At 39.8% G+C, this 17368-nt stretch overlaps 1 protein-coding gene across 4 annotated transcripts; it reads left to right on the top strand.

Annotated features, from left to right (window-relative positions):
* The first annotated feature begins 1588 nt into the window (after window positions 1-1588).
* LOC113016459 (uncharacterized) lies at window positions 1589-5708 on the top strand. 4 transcript variants are annotated; one of them, XM_026159297.1, is made up of 6 exons: window positions 1589-1702; window positions 4014-4082; window positions 4249-4425; window positions 4615-4722; window positions 4841-5048; window positions 5239-5708. In XM_026159297.1, exons 3-6 carry the CDS (start codon window positions 4250-4252, stop codon window positions 5701-5703), a joined length of 957 nt encoding a protein of 318 aa, XP_026015082.1. In that variant the 5' UTR covers window positions 1589-1702; window positions 4014-4082; window position 4249; the 3' UTR covers window positions 5704-5708. The 4 variants fall into 4 exon arrangements, with proteins under 4 accessions (XP_026015082.1, XP_026015079.1, XP_026015081.1 ...); XM_026159294.1 differs by having other exon boundaries at window positions 4011-4082; XM_026159296.1 differs by having other exon boundaries at window positions 1589-1716.
* The last annotated feature ends 11660 nt before the right edge of the window (window positions 5709-17368 follow it).

Here is a 17368-nt window from a genome sequence, read left to right as displayed (position 1 = left end):
CTTTTTACGAATGTCCCAGTCCCATGTTTTGTTTTTTGGGAACAGCTTTTCCCAAAAACAATTGCTCCCAATTTCTTTTTATCTACTTCCTTTATGTTTTATACAAGTTTCTTTGTATTTATTTCTATTTCCACTTTGCTTTATTCAATTCCCTTTATGTTTGAGTTTTGTGCGCTTATTTTTTCTGTTTCCTGGTGTTTTCTTAAGGTGCTATGAATTGGAACTGTCAGGACCACCATACTTTACAGACAACACACACTATGTGAGATTAGAACTTCAGAATTGGATGACCTGTTCCCCTGTCATATTTGATACCATTTACCTGCAAATCATTATTCCTGCTTAAGGGCAAGTTTTGTCTCATCCTCGAAAGTCAAACTTCCACCATATCATGCTTTGAAACAGTCCTGAAACCTGTCAGTATGCTGGCCTATTCTCAAAAGGCACCAAGGCAGACATCACTGGAACCGCAGTGATGAAATGGAGGTAAATGTCATTTAACAGCTGTTAGTAAATATGAGTAAAATGTGCAAAGAACTCTGCCAAGTGGCCTTTAGTGGCTCCAGAGGGATTTGCATGAAGTCTGATATACGGCTGTAAGTGAGGTCACCCTCTCCTGACATCCTTGCATGCTTGAGGTTAGCATCTTGGGCATCACATTAGCAGCTGCTAGCAAAACACATCCAAACTTGAGTGTGTGCATGTGTGTCAAGAGGAATTTTATAGTTTAATAGGTCAGATTTACTTTAACTACTCTCCATTCTTTTGACAAGGTCTGGTTTTCCTGATGAGTGTTCTGAGATACCTTTCATACTATTATTGACATACAGGGATAACTGTTATAGAATTTGCCTTCTAGATAATTATAGAGCTTCATGAAATCCCATAGTTCAGAAAGCGTATTAGCTATTGCTTTTCAAATGCTTCATGTAATTGTTGTATACATGGCGCAATTCCCACAGAGAAAAACCAACAGTGAAGCCAATCAATAGCTTTCAGTCAGGCAGTGATGCTGTGCTACAAGATTGCTTGCAATTTCCCACTCCCATTCTGAAACTCATATCTGATGAGTATTTCTAACTGGCCATAATTGGCAATCACCTACGATTTGTCGTGCAACGTGCAGTGTCATACTTTGAAGTGTTTTATGGTTCCCTGAGTAAATGTATTTATCAAAAAGACGTCTTTTTAAATAAACTTTGATGCATTTTTCATACCTGCTTAACAGAGACCTTTCTGAGTTTAATCCTTCCCCAAGAGATACTGCGTATTTAAAGAATCCAGGGATTTTATCAGGCTGAGACAGTATTTTATTTATTTTTTTGGAAAGTCCACCTGACCTTCCCTCGGGCTTGTATTTCAAGACTTTTTTTTTTTTAAATCTCAGCTGATGGAGACATTTGTGGGGTGTATGAGCTGGCCTGGTGCAAAATCAACAAAACCTTGCTGTTTTATCTAAACTTCTCCCTTTAGCGGTTTCCAGCAAATCATCTTGTCAAACAGCAATTACGATCTTTGCTTTTAGCGTCCAAATCGGAAGCTGAGATTTTTCTTTTTAATTTTTTATCACTTTATTCTCTAGACTAAACATGTGCCGCATCAGCACTGCCCCCAATGTCCTCCAGATGTGCATCACCAGGACATGCACTTTCTCCCGAGGCTTCAGAGGCAGGAGGCTTTGAGAGACTGAAATACTCTTCAGGTAATTACAGAAAGGTCAGCAACCATGTTAAGCTTGTTTTCACATCAGCATGTCGAGCTCAGTGTGTGTGGACAGCATTCAAAATAAGCCATGGCTGTTTAGGGTTTGTGGTGATTCATGCGTAGGGAGTAAATATCTTTTCATCACAGAGTAGATTAGTTGAACAGGAGGAGGATGGCGCTAATACAAAATTAAGTGCCATCTAATATTATACCAAACCTTAGATTAAATTTTTTTTTCTTAATGCAGTGCCCTTCTCATAGAGTGTAACCCATATTTTTGTTTTTACACTTTATAGACATGTTCTAAACATATCTATCTTACTAACTATATAACAAGTGAAGGTACCACTTTACAATAAGGCTCCCCTTATAGATGCTAATAAATAGTTTATAGCTATATTATTAATTAATTTGTAAATGCTTTATAAACCATTATTAATGGTTTATTATGCATTAGTTAAGGGTGAGAAAGAGGAAAAAAACTGACCGGTTTCTTGCCAAATAGTGAGCCAAATGTGTTCACCTATATATTTCATCTAGAGTTGCTATATTAAACATTTCAGACTAAGTTACTATCCTGTAAGCACAATCAGCATTTGTAAACATATTTTTTATCATATAAAATTGTACTTCAGAAATGCATTATAAATATCCACAACTATCAATCGGAGCTTTGTTGTAAAGTGTAAAGCATAAAACCATTTATTAATGAATAATAAATATTTATAAATGCCAAATGGGAGCCTTATTGTAAAGTGTAAAGCATAAAACCATTTATTAATGAATAATAAATATTTATAAATGCCAAATGGGAGCCTTATTGTAAAGTGTAAAGCATGACACCATTTATTTATGACTAATAAACATTTATAAATGCCAAATGGGAGCCTTATTGTAAAGTGTAAAGCATAAAACCATTTATTAAGGACTAATAAACATTTATAAATGCCAAATGGGAGCCTTATTGTAAAGTGTAAAGCATGACACCATTTATTTATGACTAATAAACATTTATAAATGCCAAATGGGAGCCTTATTGTAAAGTGTAAAGCATAACACCATTTATTAATGACTACTAAACATTTATAAATGACAAAAGATAGCTTTGTCGTAAAGTTTAAAACATGTCAACATTTATTAAGGACTAATAAACATTTATAAATGCCAAATGGGAGCCTTATTGTAAAGTGTAAAGCATAACACCATTTATTAATCACTAATAAACATTTATAAATGACAAAAGATAGCTTTGTCGTAAAGTTTAAAACATGTCAACATTTATTAATCACTAATAAACATTTATAATTGCCAAAAGTGAGTCTTAAATGTATAATGTCACCATTTATAACACTTAGACCTAAATTACAATCAGTGCTTGAAATAACATTTAACTACTGTCAAAAATGGCAATGTATTGTAAGAGTAACACATGTAACATTAAATGTGTTTTTTAAAACACCAAACAGTCACCCACTCCAAAAAAAGTTCATGCCAGACTGGTTCAAACTGGAAATATCTTTTGTATGTCCTTAAATAAGCGTCCCAGTGGTCCATCAGGGTGTCGCGCTCCAGTTCCTCCTTAAGAAAAGTCAGTTTCTCTCGCTCCTTGTTAAGAAGGGCAGTTGCAGTAGGGGCAGGATTAGAAGAAGAATCTAAAGAACAAACAATTATTAAATTACAATACTAAAATTATTTATAATCGAAACTTGGGAAACTCAAATAAAATATTGATTAAAAACGGTTACAACTTGAATTTATAAAAAGCCACTTTGTAAAAATTATGTTATATACACATGTGGTGGTTCAGACATTTCTAAAACAAGGCAAATAATTCTTATGTGTACTGCCTTACCAGGGTGTTTAATATAAATTTAATGATGCACATAAACAAAACTAAAAATATACAACTAAGTGATATCAATCGTTTGGAATAACCAATAGTAATAGAGCTATTCACATGTTATGTTATGTTAGTTAGCCACTGTAGCTAGCAGCCAAATGGCTCGGTAGCTAGCTAGCTAGCATTATACTCACCTTCATGTCTAACTGCTGACGTCGTTGGCTTAGTGCAATCTAGATCATCCAGTCTCTGCTTTTTGTATCTCTTCGAATGTGTGCTAACTGTGTAAGTCGCAGACGCACACAAATTTTGTCTGTTCGTGCCCCTTTGGCTTGACCTTCCAGAGCGCTCCACTGCCTGTCGCGCTCTGAGAGGAGGGGCTTTCCTTAATAAAGTTAACTGTGATTGGATGGTTGTATAAGCTCCTCTGCGTTTAAATTAAATTTGTTTTCCCTCCCTTTGGCAGCAGAACATATTTTTTTAGCATGAATCCAGCGGGTTAGATCTACATAACAAAGTCGGAGATACATTATAACAGGTGAGACAATCCTCTTTTTTGCGTGGGACTATTTTTGATTATAGGGCTTGTTTTATATAGCATGTGAAGTTCTTTAACTCTGAACCGATTTGCACTAGACTCCCATAGAGTATTTTACGGTGTTTCGAGGTGATAATAAAATAAATTACTCATTTTTTTCCACCAGAATGTCTTTGGGAATGAGATTGCGCGCCAGAATAGAAGGAAAACAAACTAAATATAAGGCACTAAGGCTCATTAAATGGCTGCAGAAGAAACACCTGCTAAAAAAGAAGCTTAGATGTCCTGTTTGTCACCATAAGATGAAAATGATTTCCGTGGTGAAGAAAGACCAATATATGTGGTATGTATAATGCATGATAATGTAGTGCATGTAGTAAATATAACAAAATATTTCGGTTATCAATGCAAGAGGGAGCATTAACCTCTTTTCATTATTATTTTCTTCATACTTAATTTTGTGATTATCTTTTTAATTAATGCTCTTGTTTAAGGGTCCATTTCTTTACTTAACTCATTGATATGTTCTCAGGTGCTGCAAAAGAGCAAGTCATAGGAAAGTTTCCAGAACAATTAGAACTGGCTCCCTCTTTGAGAAATCAAAAACATCTCTTTTCAGTTGGATGAAGTTCATTTACAGGTATATGTAGATGTAGACATTAATAGCAATGCACCTTTCATAATTGAACACCAATACGAGACTTGTGAAATAAAATTAGGGCCTCAGTAAGTAATAATTGCCTCAATTTCTATCACAGATTTTCACAAGGGCTCAGGCTCAGACAAATAGATTTGATCGATGATGAAGTGGCTGGCAGCTCCAGAACACTAAGTAGCATGGCAAGACACATTCGACATGTTTGTATACGTGCAATTAAAAGACACAGAATAAACAATGGACACCGTCTTGGTGGTGACAGAGAATTTGTGGTTATAGATGAAAGCTGTCTCCGTCATCAGCGAAAGGTTGGTAAACTCTCAGACAGGTTTGTTAGAACCAATGCAGATCTGACTGTGTCCTCTAAACATGGAAACCTTTACCATAAGTAAAAAAAACATAGTAGAAGCAACCATCTTTTTGAATGTTTCTTTGTAGATATTTAATTTCATTCTTTTTCATTTTAATTCTGTTTAATTTTATTCTTTTTGTTTTCAGTATGCACGTGGACGCTTTGGAAATGCATGGAAAAGGAAGAAATGGGTATTTGGAATGATGGGAATTAAAGACAAAAGGCGAAGGCTCGTGTTAAAACTTGTTGAAAAACGATCAAGGCGCCACCTTGTTCCTCTGATCAGACAGCATGTTAAGTTGGGTAGTGCCATTATCAGTGATGAGTGGAGAGCCTACAAGAATGTTTTGACAAACATAGGGTACAGACATTACACTGTAAATCACAGCAGGTGGTTTGTAGATCCTCAATCTGGCAGTCATACACAGCATATCGAAAGGGCTTGGATGACCATCAAAGGACATGTCCGTAGACTAAGAGGAAATCGCACTGAGAAGTTGCTGGAGGAACACCTGATGGTTCTTGAGTGGTCATCTTGGCTTGGTTCACGACACCCTGATGGACCACTGGGACGCTTATTTAAGGACACACAAAAAATATTTCCAGTTTGAACCAGTCTGGCATGAACTTTTTTTGGAGTGGGTGACTGTTTGGTGTTTTAAAAAACACATTTAATGTTACAGGTGTTACTCTTACAATACATTGCCATTTTTGACAGTAGTTAAATGTTATTTCAAGCACTGATTGTAATTTAGGTCTAAGTGTTATAAATGGTGACATTATACATTTAAGACTCACTTTTGGCAATTATAAATGTTTATTAGTGATTAATAAATGTTGACATGTTTTAAACTTTACGACAAAGCTATCTTTTGTCATTTATAAATGTTTATTAGTGATTAATAAATGGTGTTATGCTTTACACTTTACAATAAGGCTCCCATTTGGCATTTATAAATGTTTATTAGTCCTTAATAAATGTTGACATGTTTTAAACTTTACGACAAAGCTATCTTTTGTCATTTATAAATGTTTAGTAGTCATTAATAAATGGTGTTATGCTTTACACTTTACAATAAGGCTCCCATTTGGCATTTATAAATGTTTATTAGTCCTTAATAAATGTTGACATGTTTTAAACTTTACAACAAAACTCTCTTTTGTCATTTATAATGTTTAGTAGTCATTAATAAATGGTGTTATGCTTTACACTTTACAATAAGGCTCCCATTTGGCATTTATAAATGTTTATTAGTCCTTAATAAATGTTGACATGTTTTAAACTTTACGACAAAGCTATCTTTTGTCATTTATAAATGTTTAGTAGTCATTAATAAATGGTGTTATGCTTTACACTTTACAATAAGGCTCCCATTTGGCATTTATAAATGTTTATTAGTCATAAATAAATGGTGTCATGCTTTACACTTTACAATAAGGCTCCCATTTGGCATTTATAAATGTTTATTAGTCCTTAATAAATGTTGACATGTTTTAAACTTTACAACAAAACTCTCTTTTGTCATTTATGTTTAGTAGTCATTAATAAATGGTGTTATGCTTTACACTTTACAATAAGGCTCCCATTTGGCATTTATAAATGTTTATTAGTCATAAATAAATGGTGTCATGCTTTACACTTTACAATAAGGCTCCCATTTGGCATTTATAAATATTTATTATTCATTAATAAATGGTTTTATGCTTTACACTTTACACCAAAGCTCTGATTGATAGTTGTGGATATTTATAATGCATTTCTGAAGTACAATTTTATATGATAAAAAATATGTTTACAAATGCTGATTGTGCTTACAGGATAGTAACTTAGTCTGAAATGTTTAATATAGCAACTCTAGATGAAATATATAGGTGAACACATTTGGCTCACTATTTGGCAAGAAACCGGTAAGTTTTTTTCCTCTTTCTCACCCTTAACTAATGCATAATAAACCATTAATAATGGTTTATAAAGCATTTACAGATTAATTAATAATATAGCTATAAACTATTTATTAGCATCTATAAGGGGAGCCTTATTGTAAAGTGGTACCCAAGTGAAACATATATACTTGTTAGGTTTAGGTTAATTTAAGGGTTTAGCACTTAGTTGTATTGTTTTAAATGTAGGGGTAAGAATCCTGGGAGTACATTCATCTGATTGCAGTTAGAAAGTTTAACAAAGCGATTGTGTTTATATGTTGCCCCTCCCCTCTTCACAAGGGGTGGAGCAGGCTAACTGCTAACAGAAAAACTTTTTGCTAAAACCTGAGAATGATTCATTAAAATGAAGTCAAACATAATACTGCACCTTACTGTCACTGGCACAAGTCAAAAGCAAAGATCACGTTGAGATGGGTAATGAACAGGTAGACAGGCATGGAGAACAAAAAAGACCAATGACATCTGTTCCACAGCATTTAATGAACAACTTCAAAGATAATTTACATCGATGAAGGCTGCATACACTCAAATCAAGTAAGTTTTCCTTTCTTTTTTCTGAGGCTCCAGGGCAGATAGGTTTCCAAAAAAGAGGCCGTGAGAGAGTGGATCCAGCAAGTTCACAAGTAAGGACTTCAGCAAGCACATCAGCAGGACTTTCTACTGAAGAAGAGTAGAAGACAAGCAGGTAAGTATAGGTAAAGTTTGCAAAATGGTTTGGAGCTTAGCTACTGTTAAGATTCAATATTGAGGAAGGGTACAAGAGGTGATCGAAGAATAACCACACCGATCCGGCCGGGTAAAGTCAAACGATGATTTTAATGAATACACGCGTGGGAAGAAAACTCTGTACGCAGACAGGAAGTAGTCTTCGACTTAATCAAAGCATGAACAGATATTTTATAGCATCAGGGTTTATTTACTGACGCCCCTTCATACGTCACAGATACATTTTATACATAGATCAGATCAATATCATGACTTTTCACCTAGAAAATCATCTTCTATTTTCATGGCTAGCCCTTCCTGTCTACCTTTCAGTTCTTGTCTTGTTCCTCTTTCTTGCCGAGACACCAAGAAACGGTTCCTCTTTTACCAAGACAATTTTGCAGTTACAGCCAAACATAACTAACCTCTCCTCTAAATAAATCTAATTTAAAGTGTGTGTGTGTGTGTTGACCTCACATGCTCTTTGTGTCACCTCTTACACTTCTGACCTTTTACCAGACCAGAAGCTCACTGAGACTATGTGTATGTCTTCTACTAAATAAATGTTTTAATCAAGAACCTCTACTAAAACCTTAATATAAAATGATAAAGCTATCTGTTACATTGTTAAAGCCTCGTCTTAGCCTGCGGCTCAAAATAACTTCCTGCTTCTTTCTGCATACAACTTCCTGTCAGCCTGCAACTCAGTCTTTCTGAAAGAGACACTGTCTAAACCTTGGAATGCAATATCCATGCTGCAAATTATATTATTAATGCAATAACAATTATTTAACAATAGCAGTAAAATAATTTCCCTCCTCGACACTCCCCCTTTTGACCTCTGGAAAACCAGAGGTCACAATACATTGTGTCCTCACGCAGACCCTTCTCTGGTGGTCTCGAACCTCGAGATCTCCAGGATCCTCGCCCCTCCTGTGGTCGCCGAGATCAGTCTTCTGCAAAGGAAACAAAACACCTTTTCTTGCATCTCCCTAACTTATCCTATCTGGGACTCTTTAATTAAAAGCCTGATCCTAATTATCTTCTTAACTTATTGACTTGTATTTATGTATACTCTTCAACGTTACTCATCACTTTAAAATTCTTTTAAGCGCTGGTTTCACGTCCAGTTGCTCGCTCTACTTTCCCTTATCTGATCATCAACATCCTATGCACAAGTTGTCGCTGCTGCAAGTTAATCAACTCCAAAAGAAAACAACCACTTCAATCAATTAAGTTTAAGCATATAAGCAATTACTCCTGTATACATTTCATCATAGCTAAATGCTGCCTTGAAACAACTCCTATGTGTTAACACTAACTTCATTTTAAAACCTCACATTTCCTATGTTATCACCTGTTTTGGTATAACCTTTTTATTTCATTTTGCTCCCTTAATGTAACAATACCTTCTAATTCTAATGTATCAGACTTAACCAAAATATATGCTTTCCTTCCTCTTTGGTCCTTCTTTAAGTTCAGTTAAAAGCTAAATGAATTTAGGGCCTTTTGCCTGGAATCAATACTGTCATGTGTGTTTCTTAACTCTGTGTCTGTAAGCGTGTGCAATCCTTCATGAACTCATATTATCCTCACAGTAGATTGGCTAATCATAGCGCTAGCCAAAGGCTCATGACCCTCCAGAGACAAATTTGAGCCACAACTCCTTTAAAAGCACAAAATGCAATATGTATAAAATAGTTATAACTGCACCTGAAATACAAAGTTAACATCATCATAAACATCTTATGGTCATCAAAGCAATGGGCAGGGCTGCGACCCAATTTAGCCCTGTCTGCGCACAAATTTTAGCCAATTTGTTTTCCAAATTTAGGTTCATCCTCTCTACCTCTTGCAAATCTTTATTCTTGAAGTGAGTACCATTGTCTGATCTAATTCTCCTGGGAAACCCATGCCTTGGAATGTAATGATTAAGCACTTAATCACGCTTTTCGCGTCTTCACATTTGGTCGCCCATGCTTCGGGCCATCCAGTCAAAACATCCACACACACCAACAAATACCTCACCCCACCTGGGCCTGTATCAATCATGTCGGTATAATCAATCACGACCTCTTCTCCTGGCCTTCCTGGCATGAGAAACTTACCAGCTTCAGGTTTTACTGCTGGCTTTGGGTTGTGTGCCCCACAAATTAGGCACGTTCTGGCCTTTTCCAGTATCATCCTTCTCAAATCAGGATGCCACCATCGGCACAAATTTCTCTCCATCTGTTTCACTCCCACGTGACCAAGCCCGTGAGCCTCATTCACCTTTTGTTCCGCCATTTTTGGCCGTTAAAGCGGGACGCCCATCTGGCCCCTTCCACAAACCGCCATCTTGCCAGGCTCCTTTGTTTTCCCACACCCCCTTTTCCTCTGGGGATGTCTCCTCCTGAGCCTGTCTAACTTCTTCCATGCTGTTAGTGCTAACCTCCTCTTCTGGGGTTACCTGCACCAGTTGTCTCTGTCCTTTGTAGCCCGCTGCTTCCTTTGCGGCTTCGTCAGCTTTCTGATTTCCTCTTGCCACCATACTGTCTGCTTGTGAGTGGCCTTTGCATTTTATAATACTTACCTCGTCTGGGTCCTCCAGGGCCTTTTTGTGACAGATGGGTGCATTAGTGGCCGTTCTGAACCCGGCTCTCTTCCACTGAGCCAGTTCCACATGAGCTGCTCCAAACGCATATGCTGAGTCAGTGTAGATGTTCACTCTCATGTTTTTAGCCAACCTCAGGGCTCGAGTTAGGGCTATCACTTCAGCTCTCTGGGCCGACTGTTGTCCCTCGATTTTTCCTTCAACCTGGGCTTTCTTAATACAGTCATGTGGTTCTCCTGACCCCATTAGGTCTGCCATATTTATTCCTTCATGTGTGAATATCAGATTTGGCGCCTCTAAAATTTTGCTGAACCTTTGTTGCGTCAGTGGAGTCATTGTGAATGCCTGTGAGTTCACATAGGCCACTACACTGTGTGTAGTAAGCACTTTCAGTGGGTGTTCCCTCACTATATGTGCTGTTTTCTGAATTATCTTTGCTACTCCTGCTGCGTGTTGTGTGCATGTGGGATGCCTTGCTTCTGTTGAATTTAATCTTATGCTGACATACATAAGTACATCCCTACCTCCCCCTTTTTTCTGAAACAACACACCATTCACAACTCCCTTTGTTTCTGAAACATCAAGATAAAATGCCTCATCATAGTTAGGTGTGGCCAGATCTGTGGCTCTTGACAAATCCTATTTTAGTGAAATGAACGCTGTCTCTGTGTCCGGCGTCCAAGGCAATTCAGCCTTCAGATTTCGAACACCAACTTTCTTGATCAAGTCCCTTAAAGGGGCCGTTTTACCCGCATAGTTCGGAATGAACTGCCTGCTGTAACCTGTCAAGCCAAGAAAGGAAAGCAACTCCTTCACAGTTCTTGGTTTTGGATGTGTCAGAATTTGGTCTCTGTGTGTGTTCATTAACCCCACTGATCTGTGTACGATCACCCGGCCCAGGAATGTTACCTCTGGCCGGACCAACTGCAGTTTTTCTTTGCTCACTTTGAAGCCACACTCCGCCAATCTGTTCAACACCACGAGCGATGCTGCCGTACAGGCCGCTGCTGACGGGGCTGCAATAAGAAGATCATCAACATACTGTATTAATTTACAGCCCCCTGGCAGTTGACATGGGGACAATGCCTCTTTCAACACCTGATTAAAAATTCCTGGTGAGAGTGCAAAGCCTTGTGGTAGGCGTGTGTACCTAAATTTGCGGCCTCTGTATGTGAATGAGAAAATGTCTCTGAGTGACTCGTGCAGTGGGAGACAAAAGAATGCATTCGCTAGGTCAATACATGTGAACCACTTTTGGTCTTCAGTTTTGTGCTTCTATTATGGTCTGTTAAATGGTATGTCATACTTCAGCCGGAACAGGACAGGCGAACAGTTAGCTAGACCCACATCTGTGGGCCCTGCGGACCATAAAGTACCAGGCAATTTTGAGAGCTCAGCTACTGCATCAGGATGATCCATTCTTTCCCTGCCATGTATTCTGGAGATTTCTTTATGTTCTAAGATCACTACATCGTTGGACAAACAAGTTATGCGATATATTTTACATTTTGGTGCATACCAGACATTTGGAATTTGGGTGCCTTGCCAGCATGCGTTGTCCAGCGCCCGCTTGACCATTGGTCCCAGATCTCTTGGCCCATGACCCTCGTGGACCGCCAATGTAATGTGAGGGGCTGAATCCTCTCCCACATTGTACCAAGGCAGTTGTTCATCAGTAAATTTCACAGCCGCGGCCACACCTTCTGGTCCAACATAAATGTTATGTGTTTGCACATTCCACGTCTGTCCCTCAAGATCAGACTGGAACTGTTCCCAATAGATATCGTTATCTTCCCTATCATAAAAGAGTGTAACGTGGAAAGGATCTCGCGGTGGGGAATAGACGGCCAGGCTCATTATCCAGGGTTTCCACAGCTGATAATGTCTCAGAATACCTTCTTCCACTAGCCTCCCCCAGTAGATTTTGGCAGTGGGTTGTTCAGAGTTCTGGACTAGATATTGAGTCTTTGAAGGTGATCCCAGTTTCACAAGCAGGTCCCTGCCCATGAGATTTTCCAGGCACCTGTGAGGACACCACATATTGGTGCTTCAAAGTCTGTTTTCCCAGCTGTGTCAATGCTGGATCATCATCATTGACAGCATAGGTTCTGCCGTCCCCACGCTGTACAGTTTCTCCGGGCTCCATCAGTATTGCTCCCCCTCCCAGCCCCAGTCGGCTACTGGGTACTGGGGGCTGGTGCTGCATTCGGGTTTGGAGCCTGATGTGCTCCCCTGTAAGCAACTCTTTGTCTTGGGCCTCCTTGTGCCTGGGGTTGATAGCCTCGCCTCTGATAATTTCGCTGCAATTCAGGGCATTCTCGGGACCAGTGTCCTTCTGCTCCACAGCTGTAACAGGCAGTCCAAGACACACTGCCAGGATTCCCCGGATTCCGAGCCCTTTGTCCTCCCCTCACGGATCCACCACGCCCTCTCTGCGGTCCACCGATCCCCCAATTCCCTACGGGTTGACGCTGCCTTGGTGCATTGGCGGGCCAACGGTCATCAGGGTAGAGACCCGGATGCTGATCTGGCCAGTCAGGCACAGGATCGGGCTGAGGCCTTGCCACCATTATAGTCTTATTTAGTTCTTTCGGTTCTTTTTTCTTCGCATTATATTTTTCGCGAGCCTCACCCAGCTGCAGCCTAAGCAGCTGCGCCTGTACTTCATCTAACTCTTTCTTTTGTTTGTTTGCCAAATCCTGTTCCTGCTGAAGTCTGTGGGTCACATGTCTCTCCCACTGCACCGAGTCTGCAACGGCAAAATCTGGGTTCTTTTCCAAGTCAACTGCAACCTGATTGGGCAGCCCTGCCAGCACTGCCGAACGACACCACGCTCTACTTTCACCCTCCTTCCCCGGATGTATTCCTGTTCCTAACAACCATTGTTCCTTTGCTTTAGCTAAACACTCTCTGGGTGTGTTTTTGGGATCCCAAATAATTTTTGGAATGGCTCCAAAGTTAGGAGTTGGGTCCTTCTCCCGAACTGCATCTGCTAAGTCACTCTGCACCTCATGATATTTCAGGTCATTTGCATATCTGGTTGTTTGAGCTATCTGCTCTACATCTGCTAACCCACCACCCAGCATACAACGTCCGGCCAAAGTGCGAAAGTCGCCCAGCGCTAATTCTTCTCCTTCCCAATGTTCTCCCTTGGTTATTGGTGGAAGTTGTTTAACCAATGCTTCCAAATCTCTCACCTTATAGGCGCGATAAACTGGTTCGTTCTTTGGACCTGCTATTAGAGGCAGACTTAAACCAGGGTCAGGAGCTCCTTGTTCAAAACTCACTCTTCTACTCTTCCTCAACTTTCCTTTCCCCTTTGAGCTCTTAAATATGGGCTGTCTCTGTGCTTGGTCTCTCTTCACACTTCTTTTCCTCAAAATTAGGCTTGTACTTGGTTGGGGTTCAGCTCCTCCATCTTCGTCCTCCTCATCGTCTTCTTCTCCTGATGACGTCGCACGGCCTTCATTCTCCTCTTCTGGCCCTCCCTGCATTACTCTCTGCTTTATAACCTCCAATGCCGTTAATGCCTCTATGGACGCACGTAGGACCTCATGCATTTGTCCATACACTTCTCCTTCAGTTTTTAACACCAAGCTCAGAGGTATTTTATCACCCAGCCCTTTCTGTTGGGATATAATAGGTTTACTTACCTCAACCTCCATCGCTTGGCACTCTTTCTCTGCTGATTTTGATACTCCAGGGGAAGCCAAGCGAACAGCTTTCTTAAGCTGTTCGAGCTGATCCTTCAGAGGTTTGCATCCCCTTTTCCTACTAGGTGTCGCACCCGAGCTGTCAGCCATTCTCTGAAACACAGACTTACCTCTTCCAATGGCGTTGGTCGACTCCACCTTCTTGGTCTAGGTCACCCAGACACGCTTAACTTTCAGTTTCAGTCTTCGTCTCGCTGTTCTCGCAACCACTGGCTCCTCTTCCCCTGCTCGGTGATACACAAAGTTTAACCCAGCCCTTTAGACGCTGTCCTCGCGTTCTCAAGCGTTGACACTCAATCAAAATTATTCGCCCTCAAAGTGTTAATATATGACACCAGCAACCCTTATGCGCAACGCGCTCACCTCCGTATACTTACCTCTCCAATAGTTCCTCGGATTAGTGTTTTTTCATTTATTTTAAACCCATTAACGGCGCTGCGCGTCCCTTATATACTTTACAGCAACACACCCTCAAGGGTCCCTCAACTTGTCCCGTACTAATAAGTCTAAAACCAAGAAATCACCTTTATGACATTATGTCAAAGCTTTCTCCATGTTGCACAGCCTGCCACAGGTCTAACAAAAAAATCGCTGCCCGAGAAGGCTCCCACATATCAAGGTGGTCGTTTTCACAAACTTCCAGCAGACCCTCAAATAAACAAAAACAACGACCCAGGCAGGCTTCCAGTTCAGCCTCCTCAATTTCTATGCACACTGAAAACTCATGGGGAGATTCTTCTGTCTCCCCGTGTCCTACACAATTCACCTCCAAATGATCCCCTACAATTGAAATTTCAGTGTGGAATGACGCAGAGATTAACATTTCCTTATTTATTCACTATATGTAACCTGAATTTTCTCTGTCTTATCAAATAACAAAGGTTATCTTTACAATTTGTTATTGAACTACTAATTAAGTTGCTTTTTATGGTGTCAGTGATAAACTGCCCCTAAAAAGTCCACTTTATTGCGTGCTCATTGAGTTACTCCTATCAAAACTATTTAACAAGTTCAATTTACACATACTCATTAATCTGTCACGCTTATTAGTGGCTCATGGTTGCTTAAAGCCTATGTCTGACTTGACCACAGAGTTAGAGCATCATTCAATCCTCTCAGGATGACCACTCCACTTACTCTGCATCCAGTCAGCTCATGAATTAACAACCCTTGCAGACTGTAACCCTTTTATTTTTTGTTTATGCCTTCAAATCCACCTTAAATCTTCTTTACCTAAACGTTGGTTTTAAACACAAACAATTCTTATATTCTATTTTGAAACGCTGTCACCATTCATATATTTACAATGTTGTTATTTACTAAGCCAGCATTTTAACTGCAGACATTTATCCACATTTGCAAACAATAGTTATAGAGCTGAATGACACACAAAACCGAAAGCATAGTCCTCTCATGCGCTCTGCATCAGCTGCCTCATTTGCATGCACACACACTCTTCATCTAAGAATAGCAGCAGGCAGTCAGTGCATTGCTGACTCGACCCACAGAGATCTTTTTTAATACAGAGACGTCTTATATTTACAACTGCACAGATTTTAAACCTTTTAACACCTACCGAATTTCGAAAAATTTAAGTTAACGGTCTAACCGATAGAAGTCCAACTTTTTTGTAATCAATTAACCAGTATCTGTCCAACAGTTTCTGGCCTCATCTCTAAAGTCCCTAACTCAATTTAAAAGTGTCCAACACCCAAGGTCCAACCTTTGCTGCCCAAAAAAGCGCAGATACCGTTCCAAACGGTAAGGAGATTCTAACTCCTAGTTATTTTGGAGGTTCCCAAGTTCTCCCCGGTTGCCAACCGTACTAACCCTATTCGCCGATAGGTCAGGGCCAAGCGTCCTTGGCCGGGAGGGAGCGTTACCTCCGAGAACTGCGCTTCCTACCAGTCCAACTGGCGTTCTTGAGTAATTTATAATACTTTGGAACAACAGTAAAACACCCAACCAAGTGTAAGACTGAGGCAGGTCCAACCTTATAACCAAAAAATAACCAGATTCCCTAACATACTAAACGGTCCAACCGCATTCAATCATTACCAGCAGTCCAACTGCTTTAAATCCTCAGTACTGTCATGACATTCTCATCAAAATCAAAACAGACATCCACCAGTAACTTCAGTGAGTAGACTTAAATTTTATCATGTCCAATTTGGCACACTTTGGAAATAATTCAACAGGTAGTGCCTTACCTTTTGGATAAGCCGGCTTATGCCCACTCACTTAGACCACTGGAATTCACGTCTGCCCGTCAGACCACCCAAGACCCCGGATTTCTCCGTCCAAACCTCCAACTCTCCCTCCTCAATAACCGGACGAAGCCCCCAAATGTTAAGATTCAATATTGAGGAAGGGTACAAGAGGTGATCGAAGAATAACCACACCGATCCGGCCGGGTAAAGTCAAACGATGATTTTAATGAATACACGCGTGGGAAGAGAACTCTGTACGCAGACAGGAAGTAGTCTTCGACTTAATCAAAGCATGAACAGATATTTTATAGCATCAGGGTTTATTTACTGACGCCCCTTCATACGTCACAGATACATTTTATACATAGATCAGATCAATATCATGACTTTTCACCTAGAAAATCATCTTCTATTTTCATGGCTAGCCCTTCCTGTCTACCTTTCAGTTCTTGTCTTGTTCCTCTTTCTTGCCGAGACACCAAGAAACGGTTCCTCTTTTACCAAGACAATTTTGCAGTTACAGCCAAACATAACTAACCTCTCCTCTAAATAAATCTAATTTAAAGTGTGTGTGTGTGTGTGTGTTGACCTCACATGCTCTTTGTGTCACCTCTTACACTTCTGACCTTTTACCAGACCAGAAGCTCACTGAGACTATGTGTATGTCTTCTACTAAATAAATGTTTTAATCAAGAACCTCTACTAAAACCTTAATATAAAATGATAAAGCTATCTGTTACATTGTTAAAGCCTCGTCTTAGCCTGCGGCTCAAAATAACTTCCTGCTTCTTTCTGCATACAACTTCCTGTCAGCCTGCAACTCAGTCTTTCTGAAAGAGACACTGTCTAAACCTTGGAATGCAATATCCATGCTGCAAATTATATTATTAATGCAATAACAATTATTTAACAATAGCAGTAAAATAATTTCCCTCCTCGACACTACCATGCAGAGTAGGATAACAACCCGGTGACAAGTGGAGAGGAGAGTTGGATTTAAGTGCTGCCAATGACTGGTGATAGAAAATGGATGCACCTGCCAAGTCCTACAGAATCTAAATCAAGTAATTTGTCACTGTCCTCACAAAGATAGCCAAAACATACATGCATG

The sequence above is a fragment of the Astatotilapia calliptera genome, chromosome 23 (assembly GCF_900246225.1).
Source record: "Astatotilapia calliptera chromosome 23, fAstCal1.2, whole genome shotgun sequence".
Lineage (NCBI taxonomy): Eukaryota > Metazoa > Chordata > Actinopteri > Cichliformes > Cichlidae > Astatotilapia > Astatotilapia calliptera.
The sequence above is the reverse complement of the archived record's forward strand: the minus strand, read 5'-3'. Positions and strand labels throughout refer to the sequence as shown.

Coding starts and splice junctions, on each gene's coding strand:
- LOC113016459 (XM_026159297.1), top strand. CDS start 4,250: ATGTCTTTGGGAATGAGATTGCGCGCCAGAATAGAAGGAAAACAAACT. Junction 4,426..4,614: donor AAGAAAGACCAATATATGTG/GTATGTATAATG, acceptor ATATGTTCTCAG/GTGCTGCAAAAGAGCAAGTC. Junction 5,049..5,238: donor GTCTCCGTCATCAGCGAAAG/GTTGGTAAACTC, acceptor TTTTGTTTTCAG/TATGCACGTGGACGCTTTGG.